The 19315-nt window shown below is 32.3% G+C and overlaps 1 protein-coding gene across 2 annotated transcripts in view; it reads right to left on the reverse strand.

The window, feature by feature from the left end:
• FSTL5 (follistatin like 5) overlaps positions 1–19315 on the reverse strand; it is a 747693-nt gene that overhangs the window by 85195 nt on the left and 643183 nt on the right. For both annotated transcript variants that reach the window (XM_025873977.2, XM_025873976.2), the window contains exon 12: positions 16208–16326. In XM_025873977.2, coding sequence (XP_025729762.1) covers positions 16208–16326 — 119 coding nt within the window. The remainder of the gene's footprint in view (positions 1–16207; positions 16327–19315) is intronic.

Raw genomic sequence — 19315 nt, forward strand, 5'->3', positions numbered from 1 at the left:
ACCTCCATTTTCCTTGCATCCAACTTAGTAAGTTTCTGTCATTATCTCCTCCTTTCAACCTTCTCTCTAATCATAGATTTGTCCACTGTCCTTTGCCTTCAGAAAGATATGCCCTATATAATTTGTCATTGTAGTTATGTCTCCAGGTATTCAAAAACAAACATTCCCTTATAATTTCAGAAGTAAAGAATAAGAAAAAATTACTTGGATTTTATCTTCTTTCCCTTCCAATCATCCATCTAATTCTCTTCAGACACTAAACAAGCTGTCTAGAAATTTACTTCCATTTCCTGACCTTTCAGTCTAAATTGTTCATACTTCAAACTGGCTTTCATCATCCCCTCTCTTTCAATAGAGGAAAGATCACCAGTGGCTTTGACATTTCCAATCATTTGTCTTTATTTCTTGTTGGGAAGAACTTATTAAGAACTTACTATGTAAAAGTGTGCAAAACTATATTTGGAAATAAAACCATGAATACACGAGAATGCCTGCTCTCAAGTTGCTTATAATTTCTGATGCATTTGTCAATTCAGACATTGATTCTTCCTAAAATAGTCTTTCATTCTTGTAAGGCAAGGATCAGCAAACAATGGCCCCAGGCCAAATTCATACCATTTCCTATTCTGGTATGTGGCCCAACAACTGAGAATGTTTTTTGCACTTTTTAATGGTTGAAAAAACAAACAAACAAACAAACAATACTACTTCGTGACATGTAAACATTATATGGGATTCAAATTTACATAAAGGTTTATTGGAACAAAGCCAAATCCATTCATTTAAATATTGTCTCTATTTTCATGCTATAATGGCAGACAAAGATCATATGGCCTGCAAAGCCTAAGATATTTACTATCTGAAACTTTGCAGAATAAAATGTTGTTGATCCCATTCTTAGATATATCCCTATCATTTAAATCCTATTAGTGAAATTCTGTCATAGAGGCTTCATTATCTTATGTTCCTTAATTATGATTCAGGAAAGGTAAGCCTCACACTTTGGTTTTCTACTCCATTTCTTTTACATTAAATTCCTCTGAGAGTGCATTCATTTTTATTTATTTATTTATTTTAGAGAGGGACAGGGGAGGGGCAGGGGGAGAGAGAGAATCTTAAGCAGGCCCCATGCCCAGCACAGAGCCTGAAGCAGGGCTCGAGCTCACGACCTGGAGATCATGACCTGAGCGGAAATCAAATATCAGACGCTTAACCAACTGAGTCACCCAGGCAAGCCAAGGGTACATTCATTCTTATTGCCTTATTGTAATCATGGTCAGATGATATAAAGATTTGTTTTTTAAAGATTTTATTTATTTATTCATGAGAGACAGAGAGAGAGAGAGAGGCAGAGTGAGAAGCAGGCTCCCAAGGAGCAGGGAGCCCGATGTGGGACTCGATCCCAGGACTCTGGGATCGTGACCTGAGCCGAAGGCAGACGCTTAACCATCTGAGCCACCCAGGCGCCCAGATGATATAAAGATATTAATCTGTGGCCTTGTCAATCACCAGGGCTTCCTTCCTCTATCAATCTCTTTACAGAAAAAATCTTTTACATGAACAATTTGAATTAGACATAATAGTAAAAAAAAAAAAAAGGCATACTCTATTAAAGGTGATTCAAAACTAAATAGAAAATAAAAAAGGGTGAAATACACACACACATACATGAAAACACATAAATAAATTATAGATAGATGATAGGTAGATATATGATGGAGAGGGAGAGATACACAAATGATATAGACAGACATTATCTATCTAGAGATAGACAAGGTTTGGTTTATATTAGGAAACTTTAAAAATCTAGGAATTCTATGCAATAAAAGAAAGACTATTGAGTAATAAAATAACAGAGTAAAATTAACATTATAATTATGTATAAGCCTGTATATAGAATGTAAGTATAGTTGACATATAAAATATCTTGTTTAGAAGTAGACAGTAATCTAAGGAATGCCAGGCCCAGGAGTACAGGAAACAAAAGCACTGAAAAGGCAAGCTAATTAAATACAAATAGGTTAGAGGTCTCTAAGATATATAAAAAAGTAAATATCTGATCTTTTGCATAATTTAGATTACTAAATGCATTAAGTAGTACACAGAGCTGTGAAGAAAAATAAACTGGTATTAGTATTATTAAAAAAGGCAGAAATAAGTATGTAATATATAAAGTGATCTAACATGTATACACCCAGTTTGGGCATTGATTTTGGCAGCATTGTGGATTTACCCAAGGGTGGTATATAGACACTCCTAGGTAGGTACTGAATTACTGGAAATGTATATCAAGTCAAAGAATGAGATAAAAACAGTTTGATGTTTTGATCAGAATGTAGCAATTAAGTTTGAAAATTCGTAGATATATTGTAGATATAGTTCCCTTACTGATCTGGTCAGTAATGATTGAAAATAAATTGATTTTAGCAGTTCTGCATCGTTTAATTTTTCTGCTTCTCTACTACTCATGTTCCTAAGACTGTCACAATAGTTCCCTCCTTTGGCATTAATTGAGAGTTGGCAGGAGTAGAGGGCCTTTGCAAAAAAAAAAGAAAAGAAAGAAATTTAAAAAATCTATTCAAAATGTATAACTGCGATCTTCATTGTTCTCCAACAAGTAGTGTGTTTTTCTAGCTAGAATATTCTCACCAGCATTTCATAAAAATCAATGATTTTCCGCAGCTACTAAAGAGCACACCACACATTTTATTAATTAAATTCTTTTCAATCTCCACTTGGCCATCATATTTCCAATACCTATGTGAATCATCCCTAACTACTATGGGTCTTGGTGATTTTCTTCTTGTCTGAAATTCTATAGCACTTATATTTTGTGCCACATAACTTGGCATATAACCCTGTACTATCATCCTCAGTTAAAATGTTAGCCTTTTCTCTTCCCATATTTGTACATTTTCTAAACACAATAGTGAAGGTACAATATTTCCTCAGTAAATACTTGCTTAAATGTCACTTACCATAGCAAAAAAAAAAAAAAAAAGTCAAAAGTGTCTATTCCTCAGTCAAGCAATGTCATCCAGCATGAAAAACTGAATTTTCAAAACGTTGTGTGTGAACAACTGCCACTTGGCATATCATTTGTTACCAAGCTGAGAATAGTATAGAAGTTGAAAATAAACATTTAGAACCTTATATAGCAATTTGATGTTGCCATAATAGCTATGTCAGTAGACTTATCTCTGTGAATAGTATTTAGACCTGTCTGGGTGGTGTCAAACTTGCCTGGAAGGTTTCTTGGGAGAAAAATACTTACTGGGTAAAAAAAACAAAAAAAAAAACAAATGGATTGAGCAAAAACCAAAGTGATTCATCCCCCCCAGCCAAATAGCTTAAGAAGCACTGATTTTGAGCTTTCTTTTCTGTCCCTCTGTCTCTTTTTAAAATCCAAACTGTCATAATCTGAGTCTACTGAGATATATAGAAAAGTAAATAATGAAACACTTTAAAAAGTAGTGTTCGTTTTATCAATAGAATGTAAATAATTATTCTCAATGAGGTTTTGTTCATTTCATCATGAGTCAAGACAAATGAAACAAAGGTTCTTTTATACAGGATTGCAATGTCTAGGTTGAGATTCTTAGGATATTTTTCATAGTCATGTGGAAATATAAGTAATCAAGGTTAAGCTTTTTTGAATAAACCAAATATAGTGTACTCTGCTGATCCTGCTTTGCAGTATTAAAAAAAAATGAGATTTTACAATTATGTTCAATTAATTTAGTATCAGTGGTTATCTCCCTGTTGAACCATATTTTTTGAAAAAGAAAGACTATGAAGTTGAAATACTCTCAATTTTAATTGAGATTACTGCTTATAACCTGAGCAATACAACTGGTTTTTTCTACAATTACATATATTCAATTTATCTAATTATTTTGCCATTTCATTTATTAAAGCATATAAACAGTCTAGCTTATATTAGTAGAAGCATAGGTAGCCATGGAAAAGCAGGAGGTGATTTGCCTTAAATTGGCCTATCTTAGAAAACCATCATACAGCATGATTCTGATTCTAGGATATCAAAAGTACAAAGACCACATTACAGAAATTTTTATCCTTTCTTTTAACATAAGAATGTTTTTATGCGCTTTAGTGTTACAATAAAAATGGAGCTGATAACATTATATTGTCATAAATTGAGAACCAGTTTCTTTAGAGACAGGGTATTGGAGACGTTATGAAAACAGGCCTTGAGATCAACCAGACCTAGAGGTCATGTCCAGCTTTACACTCACATTAGCTGTGTAAATACTCCTTTTGACCCTCATTTACCTAGTGGCATAACAATATTACCTATCACATAGGATTATTATGCACATTAAATAAAATCAGGTTTGAAAAGGTCAACAGATCAATGTTACTTGTTATTTCCTTTTTTTAATGATTTTATGTATTTATTTATTTGAGAGAGAGAGAGCATGAGCAGAGTGGAGGGGCAGAGGGAGAGGGAGAAACAGACTCCCCACTGAGCAGAAAGCTCAATGCAGGGCTCGCACCCAGGACCCCGAGACCATGACCTGAGCTGAAGGCAGACACTTAACCAACTGAGCCACCCAGGTGCTCCATACCTGTTATTTTCATATAGAAAATTTTCTGGGGGTTATATTTCATGAAACTATAATAGTCTACATATTTTTACTATTTTTTTTCAAATTTTCATAATGTTTTAGAGAGAAGTTCACTGTGAATATTTAAGAGTTTCAGAGAGTTACTTTAAGTACGAAATGATTGTTGCGAGAGAATTATTCAAGAGAATTTTTTTTGCCCCCTCTATCATTTGGTAGTTCTGTGACATTGAACAAATCACTTGACCTTTCTCATTTCATCTGGAAGTTGAGGGGGTTGAATTAGGATTTTGTCAATAGTTCTCAAAAGAGAAAAAACAAAAATCCAAAGCTCTCTGAACTACTTCTACTCTGCTTAAATGGAAAATGTTTTACCCAATTTATAAAAATATTATGTTAGATAAGAATAGCAATTAAAAAACTAAATTTTTAGAGGGTTAAATTTCAAATGTCTACAGAATATAAGAGAAGAAAACTGTAGACCTTTTTTAAATGTAGGACTAGATGGTTTGTGTCTTGGTTCTCTTGGTTCTTGTAAAGGAGCTGAAATCCTGTCTCAGGGTTGGCCTGGGGACCAGTAGGCACTGAGAATCCCTGGGGCAGGAACTTAATATCTGTTGGGAAAGGAATAAATTTGAATAATGGGGAAACCAAATTAAATATCAAAACCAAACGTGTCAAGTTAGGTTGAAAAACCAGTAGAGTTTGGCAAAAAGGTGTTGTTATTAAAAGTTAGTATCAGGCACTAAAAAATTGGACAATTATGGTGGATATCAGATAGTGTAAATTATATGGATCCATTTGGTTCATGGTAGATAACTTAATTAAATAGTAATGGGGATAGTTGAAACTAAAGAATTAGTTGTGTTTAATTTTGTTCCCTAACGTAATGAAGACTTGATTTGTATAGAGGCAATAATAGTCTTTCCTGACTCTGTTTTACAAAGCACAATTAGTAAGTTGGTTAGCTAGAGGGAAAAAAATAAGATTAACAAAATTTCTCCTTATCAGATAACACATGAAGTTAACTGAGCAGAAAGAAAAGAAAAGAAAAGACAAAAAACAAGACAGAAAGAATGAATGAGAGCAACCAAGCTGAGCTATAAATAGTATGTAAACTTTTCTTTAAAATAATGGAAAACTCGTTATAATCATGACATCATTATGAATGCTAATGAATATCATGGGAGATGGGGCTTACTTCTTTCAAATATGTTCTATACTTTAGTTTCTTTAAGTAGAAGCAGAAAATACTTATTCAAATGGTCCTTCCAACTATTGATTAGTAGACTCATCAATAAAAAGATCAATAAAACATTTGTTTAAATGCCAAATGTACACATTCCCCTGTACAATTTTTCTGACAGCTGGATACCTAGTCTTTTTTTTTTTTTTTAACTTCAAGAAGAGGGAGACTTCTTTGTAAGGTAGACTTTTGAATTTTGACTAAAGAGCATAAACCTCTCCTTCAAAGCTTCCCATCATTCGATTTGGTTCTTCTGTTTGAAGCAATACATTCTATCCTAAATTTTATATAAAAGTCCTTCAAATGTTAAAGATAGTTTGTTAATGTGGCTTTAAATCATGGCTCCCAAAACTGAACTTAAGTTTTTTAACTTCAGTCCAACCTCAGGAATCCATTTTCTTTGCCTTCCTGATTATCCACTTCAAAGCTATTGTTTTTTACAAAATCTATAATTGCTTTAAGTAATATGATCAGAGCACAGAGAAATGAAATCTGTCAAAATACAATTGCTTGCTCTTAGAAGATATTGTAAATGATTCTCTTTGGATTAATTTACCTTGATGCTTTGAAATTCTTATGTTAAAATGGTGTAAATTAAATCATTTCTCATCATTACAAGTCCATAGGATAAAGAGAGAAGAAAGTTAAACTTTTAAGGAAAAGGATTGAACAGTTGTAATGAGATGGAATATCAAAAACAATATAATGCCTCTTTCCTTCTTAAAATGATCATCTGTCTCTTTTTTTAGTAGTGATACATGAGATTTGATAATGCACACTTTACTAATTTTTCTTTTTGGAGACATTAGTTGAAGAGCGACACAGGTTTTATTGATTACCTTTTCAGGTATGCATATGTAATCTCTTCCTGTGAATAGCTTACTTTGTCTTGTAACTATTTAAGAAATGTTGACAAAGCATAAATTGAGTTAATTTTACAGTTGTTGGAGTATCTACATTTGGTTAAATACTGTGTAATATCATTTAGGAATTGAATTTTTTTCTGTGGCACATAATGTCACGATGCAGATGGTGACATGTCATTTTGATCGAGTTCTTCCATCTTCCCATATTGTCCAGCACAGAAATGCCTTATGTGGAAGACAGGCTTAATAGTTTTTGCAAGACTACTATTTACTGAAACAAATTATTCTGAAGGGTGATAGATTTATCTTCAAAAATTATAAAGCTGTTTTTAGGATAACTACATGCATTTCTATTTTTAAACCTTATTGTAACACACACATGAATTTGTTCCACATCAGAATGTCTTCACTGAATAACATTACACTTTACCTTTTAGGTCAATATACTTTTTTTTTTATTATGTTATGTTAATCACCATACATTACATCATTAGTTTTTGATGTAGTGTTCCATGATCCATTGTTTGCATATAACACCCAGTGCTCCATGCAGCATGTGCCCTCTTTAATAGCCATCACCAGGCTAACCCATCCCCCCACCCCCCTCCCCTCTAGAACCCTCAGTTTGTTTCTCAGAGTCCATAGTCTCTCATGGTTCGTCTCCCCCTCTGATTTCCCCCCTTTCATTCTTCCCTTCCTGCTATCAATATACTTTTAAAACTTATTTTAGCATGATTTATATTATTTATTGTTTAATTATTATTGCAAATGACCTTACAGTCTATTTCTTACAGGTGTGTAGTGAAAAGATAATGACCAAATAATTTATACACATATGTGTTTTGTTATGTTTGTAGCAGTTAAATAAAAACCATGAAAACAGGCCCATTTTTAAAGCATATTTTGCAAATGTTAAAAATAAATTTTATATTAAAAAATAACAATTTAGTTCTATACATACCTTCTTTATCGGTAGGAAGATACAAACCAAAGGTATATTTTCTTTGTCTTTTCTCTTTAAAACTAAATCTTTACTTACTGTATTGCCCACAGAATTGTATTGTGTGTTGTCTCTTTCTTACTGATGAATTAGATAGGAGTTCTGCCACACTATCCGGTTTGGAAAAATTCTTGAATAATAACATGAAAACCGTATTGAAAATTCACCAAAACTGCCCTGCAATTTAGTTCAGTGCAAATCCCTTAAAATGTAGTAGACAGATTATTTAATCAGATCTGCTATTATTTTATTCCAACTTGAAGTTTTCCAAATAATGTCAAAAGTGAGCTATCAGTAAGTAAAATAAATTTTTAGGAAACTATGTTAGTAGATAACTGTATGCTGAACATTACACATTAAAGAGTTACTTCTTTTTAATTGAAGTCCAGTTGACACACAGTGTTACACTAGCATCAGGTGTACAATGTGGTGACTTGAAATGTCCCTACATTATGCTGTGCTCACCACAGGCGTAGCTCCCATCTATCACCTACAACACTCTTCCAATACCATTGACTGTATCCCCTGTGCCGCACCTTTTATCCCTGTGACTTTGTCATTAAAAGTTACTATTTTTCAACAAAAATGATACTAGTGTATAGATTTGTAAATATGCTAAGCTCATTTTCTTCTGCCCTTATCATAGGGAGGACATTCTTCATCTAAAAATCGAGGTGAGGTAGGAGTGACTCTTGCGGTGTTTTTGGGGATGGAAGAAAGAACACTGAAGACGGAGTCAGTAAAAGGATCCAGTTCCTGAAACAAGAAACACTTTGGTGGTGATTTCGGGCAATTTATACTGCTGGTAGTTGTGCCACTAGATAGTGGCTCGTGTTCCATTTTCTTTAGCACTGCACAGATGAGATTTCAAAAGGGAATGGAATGATTACTGTGTGGTTTGGCAAGTCCTAGATGAACATTAGGTTTTGCCTTTAATTTACTGAACAATCCATAATGTGTCCTTTAAAAATGCTTAAATAAAATTTTGAATACAAATTACTAAAATACAAAAAAAAAGGAGTTTTAGTGGGTAATAAATCAGTAGGTTAAATAGTTAAGAGATAAACAATAATTTTAAAGTTTAAGTTGTGTTTTCTTTTTAATTCTTATTATATAGTTGTATCTCGAGTTTTCACCTGAGAAACATATAAAATCATTATATAAGAAGTATATGGAGAAGTGCAAAGTTGTCATTTTAAATGCTTTCAGCAATATTTTTTTTAATTTTTAGCAATTCAAACATTTAGTAAAGTAAAATTGAGGGCATTAAATTGCTGTGTTGTTTTTCTTTCTACACCACCTCTTAAGTTGTTCAAAACTGAGATTTATGACCTATCTGAAATATGAAAATGATATTAAAGAAATGACTAGACTTTGGTGTTAAATTGTAATTTTGACCACTATGTTTGAAATATAAAATGTAAACAATCAGAAATCAAGCAATACCTTGGAAAATTAAAGTTACATAGAAATTTTAGGAAATTTCCAGAAAAATAAGGACTAAGATTTAAATAAATCATTAAAATTATAAATCTAATCCTCAAAAGCATTACAATAATTCCATAATTGTCAACATATTTAGAAAGAGGAAAAGTTAGGAACGGTGTAAACAAAATTATTATTGTCCATAAAGAAACACCAATAGAAAATATCTAATTGATAATTCAAGAGCTATCACTACTGGGCATTCTCTTTAAAGTGAGTAAATGTAATTGATTAATTGATTGCATACAGTTGGACTGGGAATAAGGAGACATGTAGAAAGAAACTAGTACTTTTTAGCTATGCTTTTTTGCATTATTTTATTTTATCATGCAAATTACTTTGAAAAAAGGAATAGGTACTTTTGTTGTGAGTAAAACTAAATCTTAAACCAGAACTGTAGTCTAAGATCTATACAATGGATTTATGTGATTTTACAAATCTCGATTAAAAATTTTCATGTGTAAAGACATTTGTATGAATCATTTTTATGTTAAACTCTTCCATTTTATCTCCTTAAGAAATTTCTACTGGAAAATCTAAATTACTATAAACACATTTCTTTCTGAAGTGCATAGAATGTACTTGTATGTGTATAGCGAGTCCTTATTTCTCATGTAAAATAGTGTTTCAAAATGACAGCAAAAGGTTGCCAAAACACATACATCATTCTGGTCATAATTATCTAAATAATTTGGCTGGTTCTCATTAATAATCCTTGAGGAATACTTAATCTGCTTTCTTAGATAAAATCACCTGCTCTTCAAATCCTCTAACACACTGTTGCATATTTTACATGTTTCCCACTGTTGTTTTGCCGTTAGACTTACATACTAATAGAAGCACAATGTGAGAATTTTAAAACAGTGTGATTTTTAATCAACAATTAGAAGGGCTCTTTCAGTCTAGGGCTTCAAAGACCAATTTCATAAATTTATTTCTCTTAACAGGTGTAGTTTATACTACTCTCTTCAGGAAGCTCTTTGCAGGACATCACTCCAAACCAAAGGGACAAAAGCTTAAATCTTTATCATTCTAAACATTTTTTAAGATAAGCCATGTTTGAATAGAGGCCCATTGAGAAAAGAGTAAGTGGGGAAACATTCCTCTCTGAAATATAACATGGCATTGAATTCAGAAGCTTGCTCAATGGCTTCATGCAGAAATGAATGACCTGTGCCATATAAAGGGGCTGGGGTTTTAACCAATATTTTTGTGGACAGAGTTTGGAGAAGTAGTAATTGGATTAGAAACAGAATGAAATGCTAAAAAGGGAAATGTGGAGGGATAAGTAAGGGAATGGATAAATGCCCAGAAAGCTGCAGTGCTTAAGGTAAGGGAGACCACCAAAAGAGAAAGAAGTGTGCACAGTTGTCTTTTCCTATTTCTAATTTCAGCTTCAATTTCTTGATATCTAAGTATTCAGAACACTGTACACAATCTGTTCCTAAGGACCAACTCCACTCTACTAGAGTACTAGCAGTATTTATTTATAAAAGTAAAGTAATTTTCATATGTGGGAATTCCAAACCTAGAAAACAGGCATTTTAGAGGCGATTCACATCAGACTTCCTCTAGAAAGTATGTTCCCCTGCAGTTCAGCACCATTTAAATTACCATTAAAACCAGTAATAAAACTTCCATGTCTCCAAATATAAGACCCATGCATGATAAGATACGTGTGATTTTCATTTAAGCTCTTCTAGTACCCATGAAAGAATAAATAGCACCACGGTGTGTGTGAAGAACAGCAGCTAGAGCTCTACTAAGCAAACACAGAAGGAATGGAATTAAAAAGTATTAAAAATTAGAAGAATGGTAGCTAAAGATGACAAAATAGGTGAAAACCAGAGGAGTGGAAAAGTTAGCCATCTTGAAAAAGCCCATCATCCTTGAGCTTGCAATTTAATCGTTTTTTTTTAACCCATTTCAGTTTGCATTCTGAATTCATAAGTCTGGGAGAGAATTCTGTTTGCTTAAAGTTCATACCGTACGGGACAAGATGAAATTGTGGGTACAACTAGGATAAATAAAGCAAGAGTGTTATCTACTAAGGCTATATAACAAAAAAGAAAAGAAAAAGGAGATGAAAGTATAACTAAACCATGTTGCATGAATCCTCACCAACTTACTATAAAAGCTGAAACCGATGTAATCTGACATTGCACCAAAATTGAATTTTTATTTAAAGCAAGCAAATAGCATCTTCCAAGAGGTTTGATGTAAAATTCTATATGCTAAGTATTTCAGTTTTTATCTAAAGGTTACTAACTAATGAGTTATACTGGAAATTGTATTGCCATTCTCTTAATACCAACAATGACTTTGAAAAATATTATATTTATGTTTAATCTTTTCATGGGAAGAAATAATTCCAAAAGACTCACTTCTACTACTCTCACTCAAGAGATTTATCTTCTAAAATCCCAAGGAAGTAGCTTTTCTTTTTTCTGTTATAGAACTCCAAACTATCTTATACAGCATATTTGCACAGTATTTTTTGACTATGTGATCCTGAATTAATAGACCCATGAGGTTATATATACCCTTAAAAAGTTCATGGATAAATTATTCTATGAAACATTTTTCACAAGCATATTAGAAGAGCACTGTTTTGTGGGAATTGTAAAGAACAATATTAAGGTGAGGAAGAAATTAGACGTATACAGGTTAAAACTTCGAGAATGCATAAAAGAATGAAGAGCCCGAGGCTCTAAGCAATGAAGTTTTCATTAAATTCATTTAACAAATGTTGTTTGACTATCTGCCATGTGTAAGGCACTGTACTCAACATGTCGGGAATACAAACATGAATTAAATAGGCCCTTGACTAAAAGAGATAGTAAGATGTGATGGTTAATTTTATGTTAACTGGGCTATGACTAGGCTATGGTGCCCAGTTGTTTAGGCGAGCACCAATCTAGATGTTGTGGTAAAGTTGTTTAGAGGTGATTAACACACTTGTTCTTTAAGCAAAACAGATCACCTTCCATAATGTGAGTGGGTCTCATCCAATCGACGGAAGGCCCTAAGATAAGAATGAGTTTTCCCAAAGAAGGAATTCTTCCTCAAGACTTCCACACAGAAATCTGCTTGAGTTTCCAGTCTGCCTACAGATTGCTGACTCAAGGCTTCAATATCAGCTTGTGTCTGAGTTTCCAGGCTACCGGCCTCATCTGTGCATTTCAGACTCCAGACTACAACCACTCTTACATGAATTTCCTGCTGGCTGCCCTGCCCTAGGGGTTTCAGACTTGCCCCCCCCCACCATCACCTGAGACAATTTCTTGAAATAAAAAGATAGAGATAGAGACAGAGACAGAGACAGAGATAGATGGAGATGGGGATAAAGATAATGATAGCCAGAGAGAGTGAAATATAGATACAGCTATTAATTCTATTTGTTCTGTTTCTCTGGAGAAAAGTTTTCTCTTTACATAATACTCAACAATTTCCTCAGGACATTATTTTATAATTAGAAATGTAAATCTAGAAATGTAACACCAGATAGCTTACACACTCTGAAAATGGCATCTCTCTTGTGTTTAAACAGAAAACAAAATAGCTTCGCATAAGAAATAATTATTTAGGAATATAAAATAACAGAGCAATACGAAATAAAGTTTATTTGCTGTATTCATATATATTTCTTTATTTCATGTATATGGACTATGTTAATTACATAGGAAATCTGCCTTTCTTTTTTTGTATTCATTGAATGTCTTTATATTCTGCATTTAACAGATTATAAGCAGGACATTGTTTTAGCTAAGTCACAATTTTCAATATTATTCCCAATGCTTTAAAAAATATATTGGTCAGCTGAAATGTATTGGTGCTTTAATGTCAACATCCAAAGCAAAATAAGGGCCATAAGTTTAAAAACCACACACTGGGGGCTCAGTCAGTTAAGCAGCCCACTCTTTTTTTGGCTCAGGTCACGATCTCAGAGTGATGAGATCCAGCCCTGTGTCAGGCTCTGCACTCAGTGTGGAGTGTGGTTGACGATTCTCTCCCTCTCCCTCTGACACTCTCACCACTCATACTCTCTCACTCTCTAAAATAAATAAATGAATCTTTAAAAAAATAAAAATAAAAAATAAAAAACACATTGATAGTCGCTCTCAAAAGTACAAATCTGACATTTCTTATTCTTTTTGCTTACTCTTCCATTAGAGTATTAAAATATTTGTAAATTTTTGTTTCATATAATATAGATAGCTAACTTATCCTTATATTTTCTTTCATTTTGCATTATAAATTCTTAGCATAAACTCATATATAGGATGAATATAAGATGTCTATAGGCTGTGATTTGGAAAATCTGATGCAATAAATTAGTTCTTCATAACTCTCCTTGCTTTGACACTCACTGTTGATGTATGCTTGCAGATAAGGGTTCTCAGGTTGAAGGAAATGAGTGAAGTCTGTCATCATGGGGTTGGTTTTCACTTCTTCAATTTTTAATATTTATAGAAAATTATATATAATTTATATACATATGTATGTAATTTCTCACTATATATAGCCAGATATAAAGAGAAAGATAGATAAACATAATCCTATGTAGTTTCAACTTTAGTTGTTTTAGGAGAAGTCTATGTATTCAAAAGCTTTAAAGAGAGAAATTCAGGTAAGTAAACTCACATCCCTATTGTCCAGACATGTCACAAAAGTGTCACATCAAGTTTTTGCTTGCTTTTTAAGCTTTAGATCCTATATAGTTAAATTAACTCATCTGAAGCCATCAAGACATGTTCTAAAAAAGCACATTCTTTAAGGTTTGCATTGAACCAAATTGCATTAGACCATTAACCGGTACTCTGGAATAGCCCACTTGTAATGTAGAAAGAAAATTCTTTGTCTTTACATTTGCAAATCAAATTCATGAGGTGACAGTTTTGTAATGAAAAGTATGGATTCCACAGATTATCTTATTAGTGTTAATAACCAAAGTTTCAAATTCTGCAATATAACCAACACATCTGTGTCAGCTACAAAACTGCTGGTCCTATAGGACTCAGATATATACTCTGCAAAATTATTGCAGATTTAAACCATTTTGATGCTATATTTCCTATATCTGTGTGTTAACCCAGATTTTTCATCCATAATGTTTTTATGAAAATATGAATGTGGTATAAAATTGCATGATTTGTTTTATCACAAGCAAATATTTATATTTTCTTATATGCATTTATTTATTTACACACTCATATGTACCTTATTCAAAATGGTCTTAGTTATATGATTATAAAACAAAACAAAATAGTATATGCAATTTAAAATGTTGTCTTACTTGTTAAACTATAGCTTAGCAAAGATGATAATAATTCCATTTAGCAATTTAGCTTATAACTGAAATACTTTTAAATTAAAAATGGTTTCATTTGTTTTATTTTATTTTATTTTAAAGATTTATTTATTTTTTTGAGAGAAAGAGAGAGTGATCACGTGCACGTGCACACCAGTGTTGGGAGGGGCAGAGGGTGAGAACCTTCAAGCAGACTTCGTGCTAAGCATGGAGCCCAACAAGGGGCTCCGTCTCATGACCCATGAGACCATGACCTGACCAGAAAACAAGAGTTGGATGCTTAACTGACTGAGCCACCCAGGCACCCTAACATGGTTTCATTTCTTTTAAACAATCATAGACATATTGAGTTAAATTATTTCCTTTATTTAAAGTAAGAGGTCTTTTCCTATAAAATATCTGGAAGGAAGCTGGACTATCTTATCTCACCCATATATTTTTTTTCTTATTATTTTAGGGCATAGCTTTAAAGTGTAAATTGTTGTCTCCATATATCAATATATGACAACAACACTGGCTAGGCTGAAAATAGGAATTCAAAGTAAAAAATCTAAACAATGGCATTAAATATTTATTTTGCTCATATTTCATGGCCATGCCAACCTTAAAAATGAAACACTAAAAACAGTGAGTGTCAAAGCAAGGATAGTTATGAAGAACTAATTTACTGCATCAGAGTTTCCAAATCACAGCCTATGGAAATCTTATATTCATCCTATGTATGAGTTTATGCTAAGAATGCATAATGCAAAATGAAAGAAAATATAAGTTAGCTTTCCTATATTATATAAAACAAAAATTTATAAAAAATTTAATACTCTAATGAAAGAGTAAGCAAAAAGAGTAAGAAATGTCAGATTTGTACTTTTGAGAGCAACTATCAATGTGTTTTTTACTTATTTTTATTTTTATTTTTATATTATATATCAAGAGAGGTTCCATGATGAGGTCTACCAATATCTTATTTTATTTTGGGTGTTTGGTACATGTCCAAACTTGTGTGTGAACACATAAATAACACAGTTACTTTAATATTACATATTTTGGATGTATACATGTTTATGTGGAGAGATACATATAGCTATGGCAATCTAAAATAATTACAATTTATTGTTATCTTATTAAAATACAGTCTCTAATACGTATAATCAATACCTATTTTGTTAGATATTATTTTACTTTCTGAATGCTGTACCAATATTTTACAGAAGAAAAACTTTCTGGGATGGGCAAGGTACACATAAATAAAGAATTAATATTTTTCTCTATAAATCTAAAGTATTCATTCCATTGAGACCTCATAAAAATGAGATGAAAAATAAAAGGGAATCAATATTTATAAAGCAACTAATAGACCCCAATTTCCCATCAGATTATTTGCATGCTATTATCTTTCATTTTGTTAAAGTAACCATTGCCTCCAAAAATGTGAGACATTCTAAATTAAGGAATAAAGTTATTACTCTGTGTTCATTCTATGTATTTCACTTCTATTGCCTTTATTTTAATTACAACAAGTAATTAGGAATCCAGAACATACCATCTTTCCTCCTCACATATTAAACCGGTATAGAATAACAGCCAGTATCACAGTTTTAATATTCTCCTCCCCAAACATCTCATATATGCATGGATTTCATTGTATTTCCTAAATATAATTCTACTTAACAAAACTGCAGCATAAAACTGCAAAGGAAGTTTTTAAATACTTACCTGAAATCCGAGGAGCTTTTCACTAGGCTTAATGTGCCTCTGAAATTCACATTCTATGGGTTGTATCACTTTGATTCCATCTTCATAAAAAACATAGAACATGTTCCCAATTCCCAGACCTTAGGAATAAAAACACATTCAAAATTTCAAAATAAAATTATCAGAAAACTTTACAACCCAAACTGAGTGCTCCTCATAATACCAGCAGGAGATCGATTTGTAAGGTTGTGTAATGTTAATAAAGCAAACCATGAAGCCTTTACCATACACCAAAGCAACTTTCTGATATTATGCAGACATTCTACTTTATTCTCCCTAACCTGCAATTCAGTGATTAACATAATTCAATAAATGTTTCAGATAAAAAATGAATTTTATAAACTCTTTGATACATAGATTATGTCTGAGACCATCTCCCATTTAATTTAGGTGTTGATTACAGAATAAAAATATTTTTGAAGAATTATATTTATTGTATATTTTTATTAGAATTCCCTAGGGAAAATAGAATTTCATTCTTTGTAGAAATTTAGTTCACATAAAGACTATTAAAAACAAAAAGACCAAGTCCTCCAGATTTTGGAGACTATATATTTTCCTAAAATACCTTTTGTAAACGTAATCCTCCATAGAGGTCTTTGATTTCAGTTGTATACCGACAAAGTTTGGGATCTATTTCTATATTTTAAAACTTGTATGAATTTACTGTCTTAGAAAAATCTGAGTAATGATTTAAATCATACTTTTAATTTTGTTCACACTACAGATTTGGGTGTATGATATCTCAGCAATTCATCTCACTTTCTTTATCAAACCACACAAAACGGGCGCAGGACACTACAATTTGACAGCTGGAATGCGGTTGGGGTTAACTGATGCCTGCACCTGGGGAGCATCTGTATATTCCATATATTCCTGTTCTCTTTGTCTCCTCTGCTTCTGCTTTGTTCCAACATGGCCAGACCTAAGCGCATACAGTCCTTTCCTTTTCTGGTCCTCACCCGTTCCCTTGCCCAGCTGTACTGGTTTGTACAATGATATTTACTCAGTCTAAATATAGCATACACCATTCAATGAGAGCATGTGTTCTTTAAAAGATAAGTAATGATATTCAAATCTTGGTAGTTTGAAAAGCCAAACCATTGCTGCTTAAAAGGTTTACATTCTAAAAATATTGATAAAAAGAAAGATTTTATTTAAATACACAAATTCCCCAAGCATCATTTTCATTTTGATTGATAATATCTGCAAGGTTTATTAAGTCAAGCCTGAGGACCATGATAAAGGTGTACTGATTCATAAAAATATTTGTTTATTCAACTTAAGCCATATTTACTCTTATTAAATATGTTCCTGGTTAATAAAAAATAAGTCTCCAACTTTGTCCGTCAAGCCATATATCCATCTATTCTTATGATTTAGAGGAAAATGTATTCAAGCATAATTATGACTTTATTCGTGTTTATACATAGTGGCTATAATTTTCTTTTAACACATGAAATTATTTCTATCTAATATGCTTATGCATTTTAAGTGACTCCAGATTGTTTTGACACATCTTATTGTTTTATAAATATTTGATAGCACTCATATTTTAAAACATGCAATCTTTATCAGTTAATTATGTATTATAATTCCAGAGAGCACTACATTATGATGGAATATTCCTGAACAATAGAAAAAGTCACAAAAACTAAATTCAAGTCACATTTTTCATAAAATAAATTTAGTAGTTGTCAGTTCTTATTTATAATTATAGTCTTGCATAAAGGAATGTAAGTTCTATGCCCAAAAGATAAAACCTTAAAAAGTCAGTTTTTACTCAAAAACAATCGATTCTTATCAGCAAGCTTCCATGTCAACGCTAACATAGGACTACATGTCAGTGACTATCAATTTCACAGTATTGGTTGTTGAAACTTGGGAATACGACCAGATCGCAATGGGGTACCTATTTTTCAGCTGTGTCAGTTACATACTATGTTTGATGATTTTTTACAAAGCTCCTAAAATTTTTAATGAACATGCCTCTCCTTTCCTTCAGCAGCTGCAAAATTCTGCTCCCCAATCAGGAATTCGATTGTGTTTGAAGCTGACAAATACTGTAGGTCCAGACTACAAAGTTTCCTGAAATATTTCTGCCCTTATGCAAATGGACACTTTCATTGTGTTATTTACCATAATCTGTACAAAATATAGTCAGTGGGATTCCACTGCATTGTTGCACTGATGAAATTTCTGAGCTGTATTTTCCTCTAAAACCCAGTTAATCCATCCAAATCACTTGTTCAAATCTCAAGTCTATTTTCTTACTTTTTATATGAGTTACACATTCAGCGTTTTTATAAAGCATGAACCACTTTCCAAGTTACAGGTTATTGAAGAAATACAGATTTCATTATGCAAGGTTTACTTTGTTTTTGAACTTTAATGTTTTCAGTGGAAATATAGCTTTTCAATGTTGATGAATAGTAATGACAACAAAATACCATATATAAATATATTAGCTAAAATAATAATTATAAAATAAGTATCTTTTAATCATTCTGCTATGAATTAAAATTTTATGTATACCCTTAGAGTCATCTATGAATTCCCCCTCTTGCTAACCACAAGAGGTATGTTTACCTTTTTTTTTTTTTTTTTGGTTAGGGGGTTTTTTTTTTTAAAGATTTTATTTATCCATTTGAGAGAGAGAAAGCAAACATGAACAGGGGGAAGGGAAAGGGCAGAGGAAGAAGCAGACTCCCCGCTGAGGAGGGAGCCCAGTGTGGGGGCTGGATGTCAGGACCCTGGGATCATACTCTGAGCTTAACTGACTGAGCCACCCAAGCACCCCTTGGCTAGAGAAATTTTTTAAATCAAGTTTTCTGTAGGTTTTAGCAGCAGAACTCATTATCTGAATATATGATACAGATGTTTCTTTTTAAATTTACTGCTATAATATTATACCTATATACATTTATTATGATTACACTGGGCACAGAATAATATAAAGTACCTGATAATGAAGATGTGAGAAATTAAAGGCATAAGCAGATTTTCATTTGGAGCATTCATTAGCTTTATTTAAATTTAATTAAATTTAAATAAATTTATTTAATATAT

The sequence above is a fragment of the Callorhinus ursinus genome, unplaced genomic scaffold, assembly GCF_003265705.2.
Source record: "Callorhinus ursinus isolate GAN/ISIS: 27379988/994484 unplaced genomic scaffold, GSC_fseal_2.0 scaffold4, whole genome shotgun sequence".
NCBI lineage: Eukaryota > Metazoa > Chordata > Mammalia > Carnivora > Otariidae > Callorhinus > Callorhinus ursinus.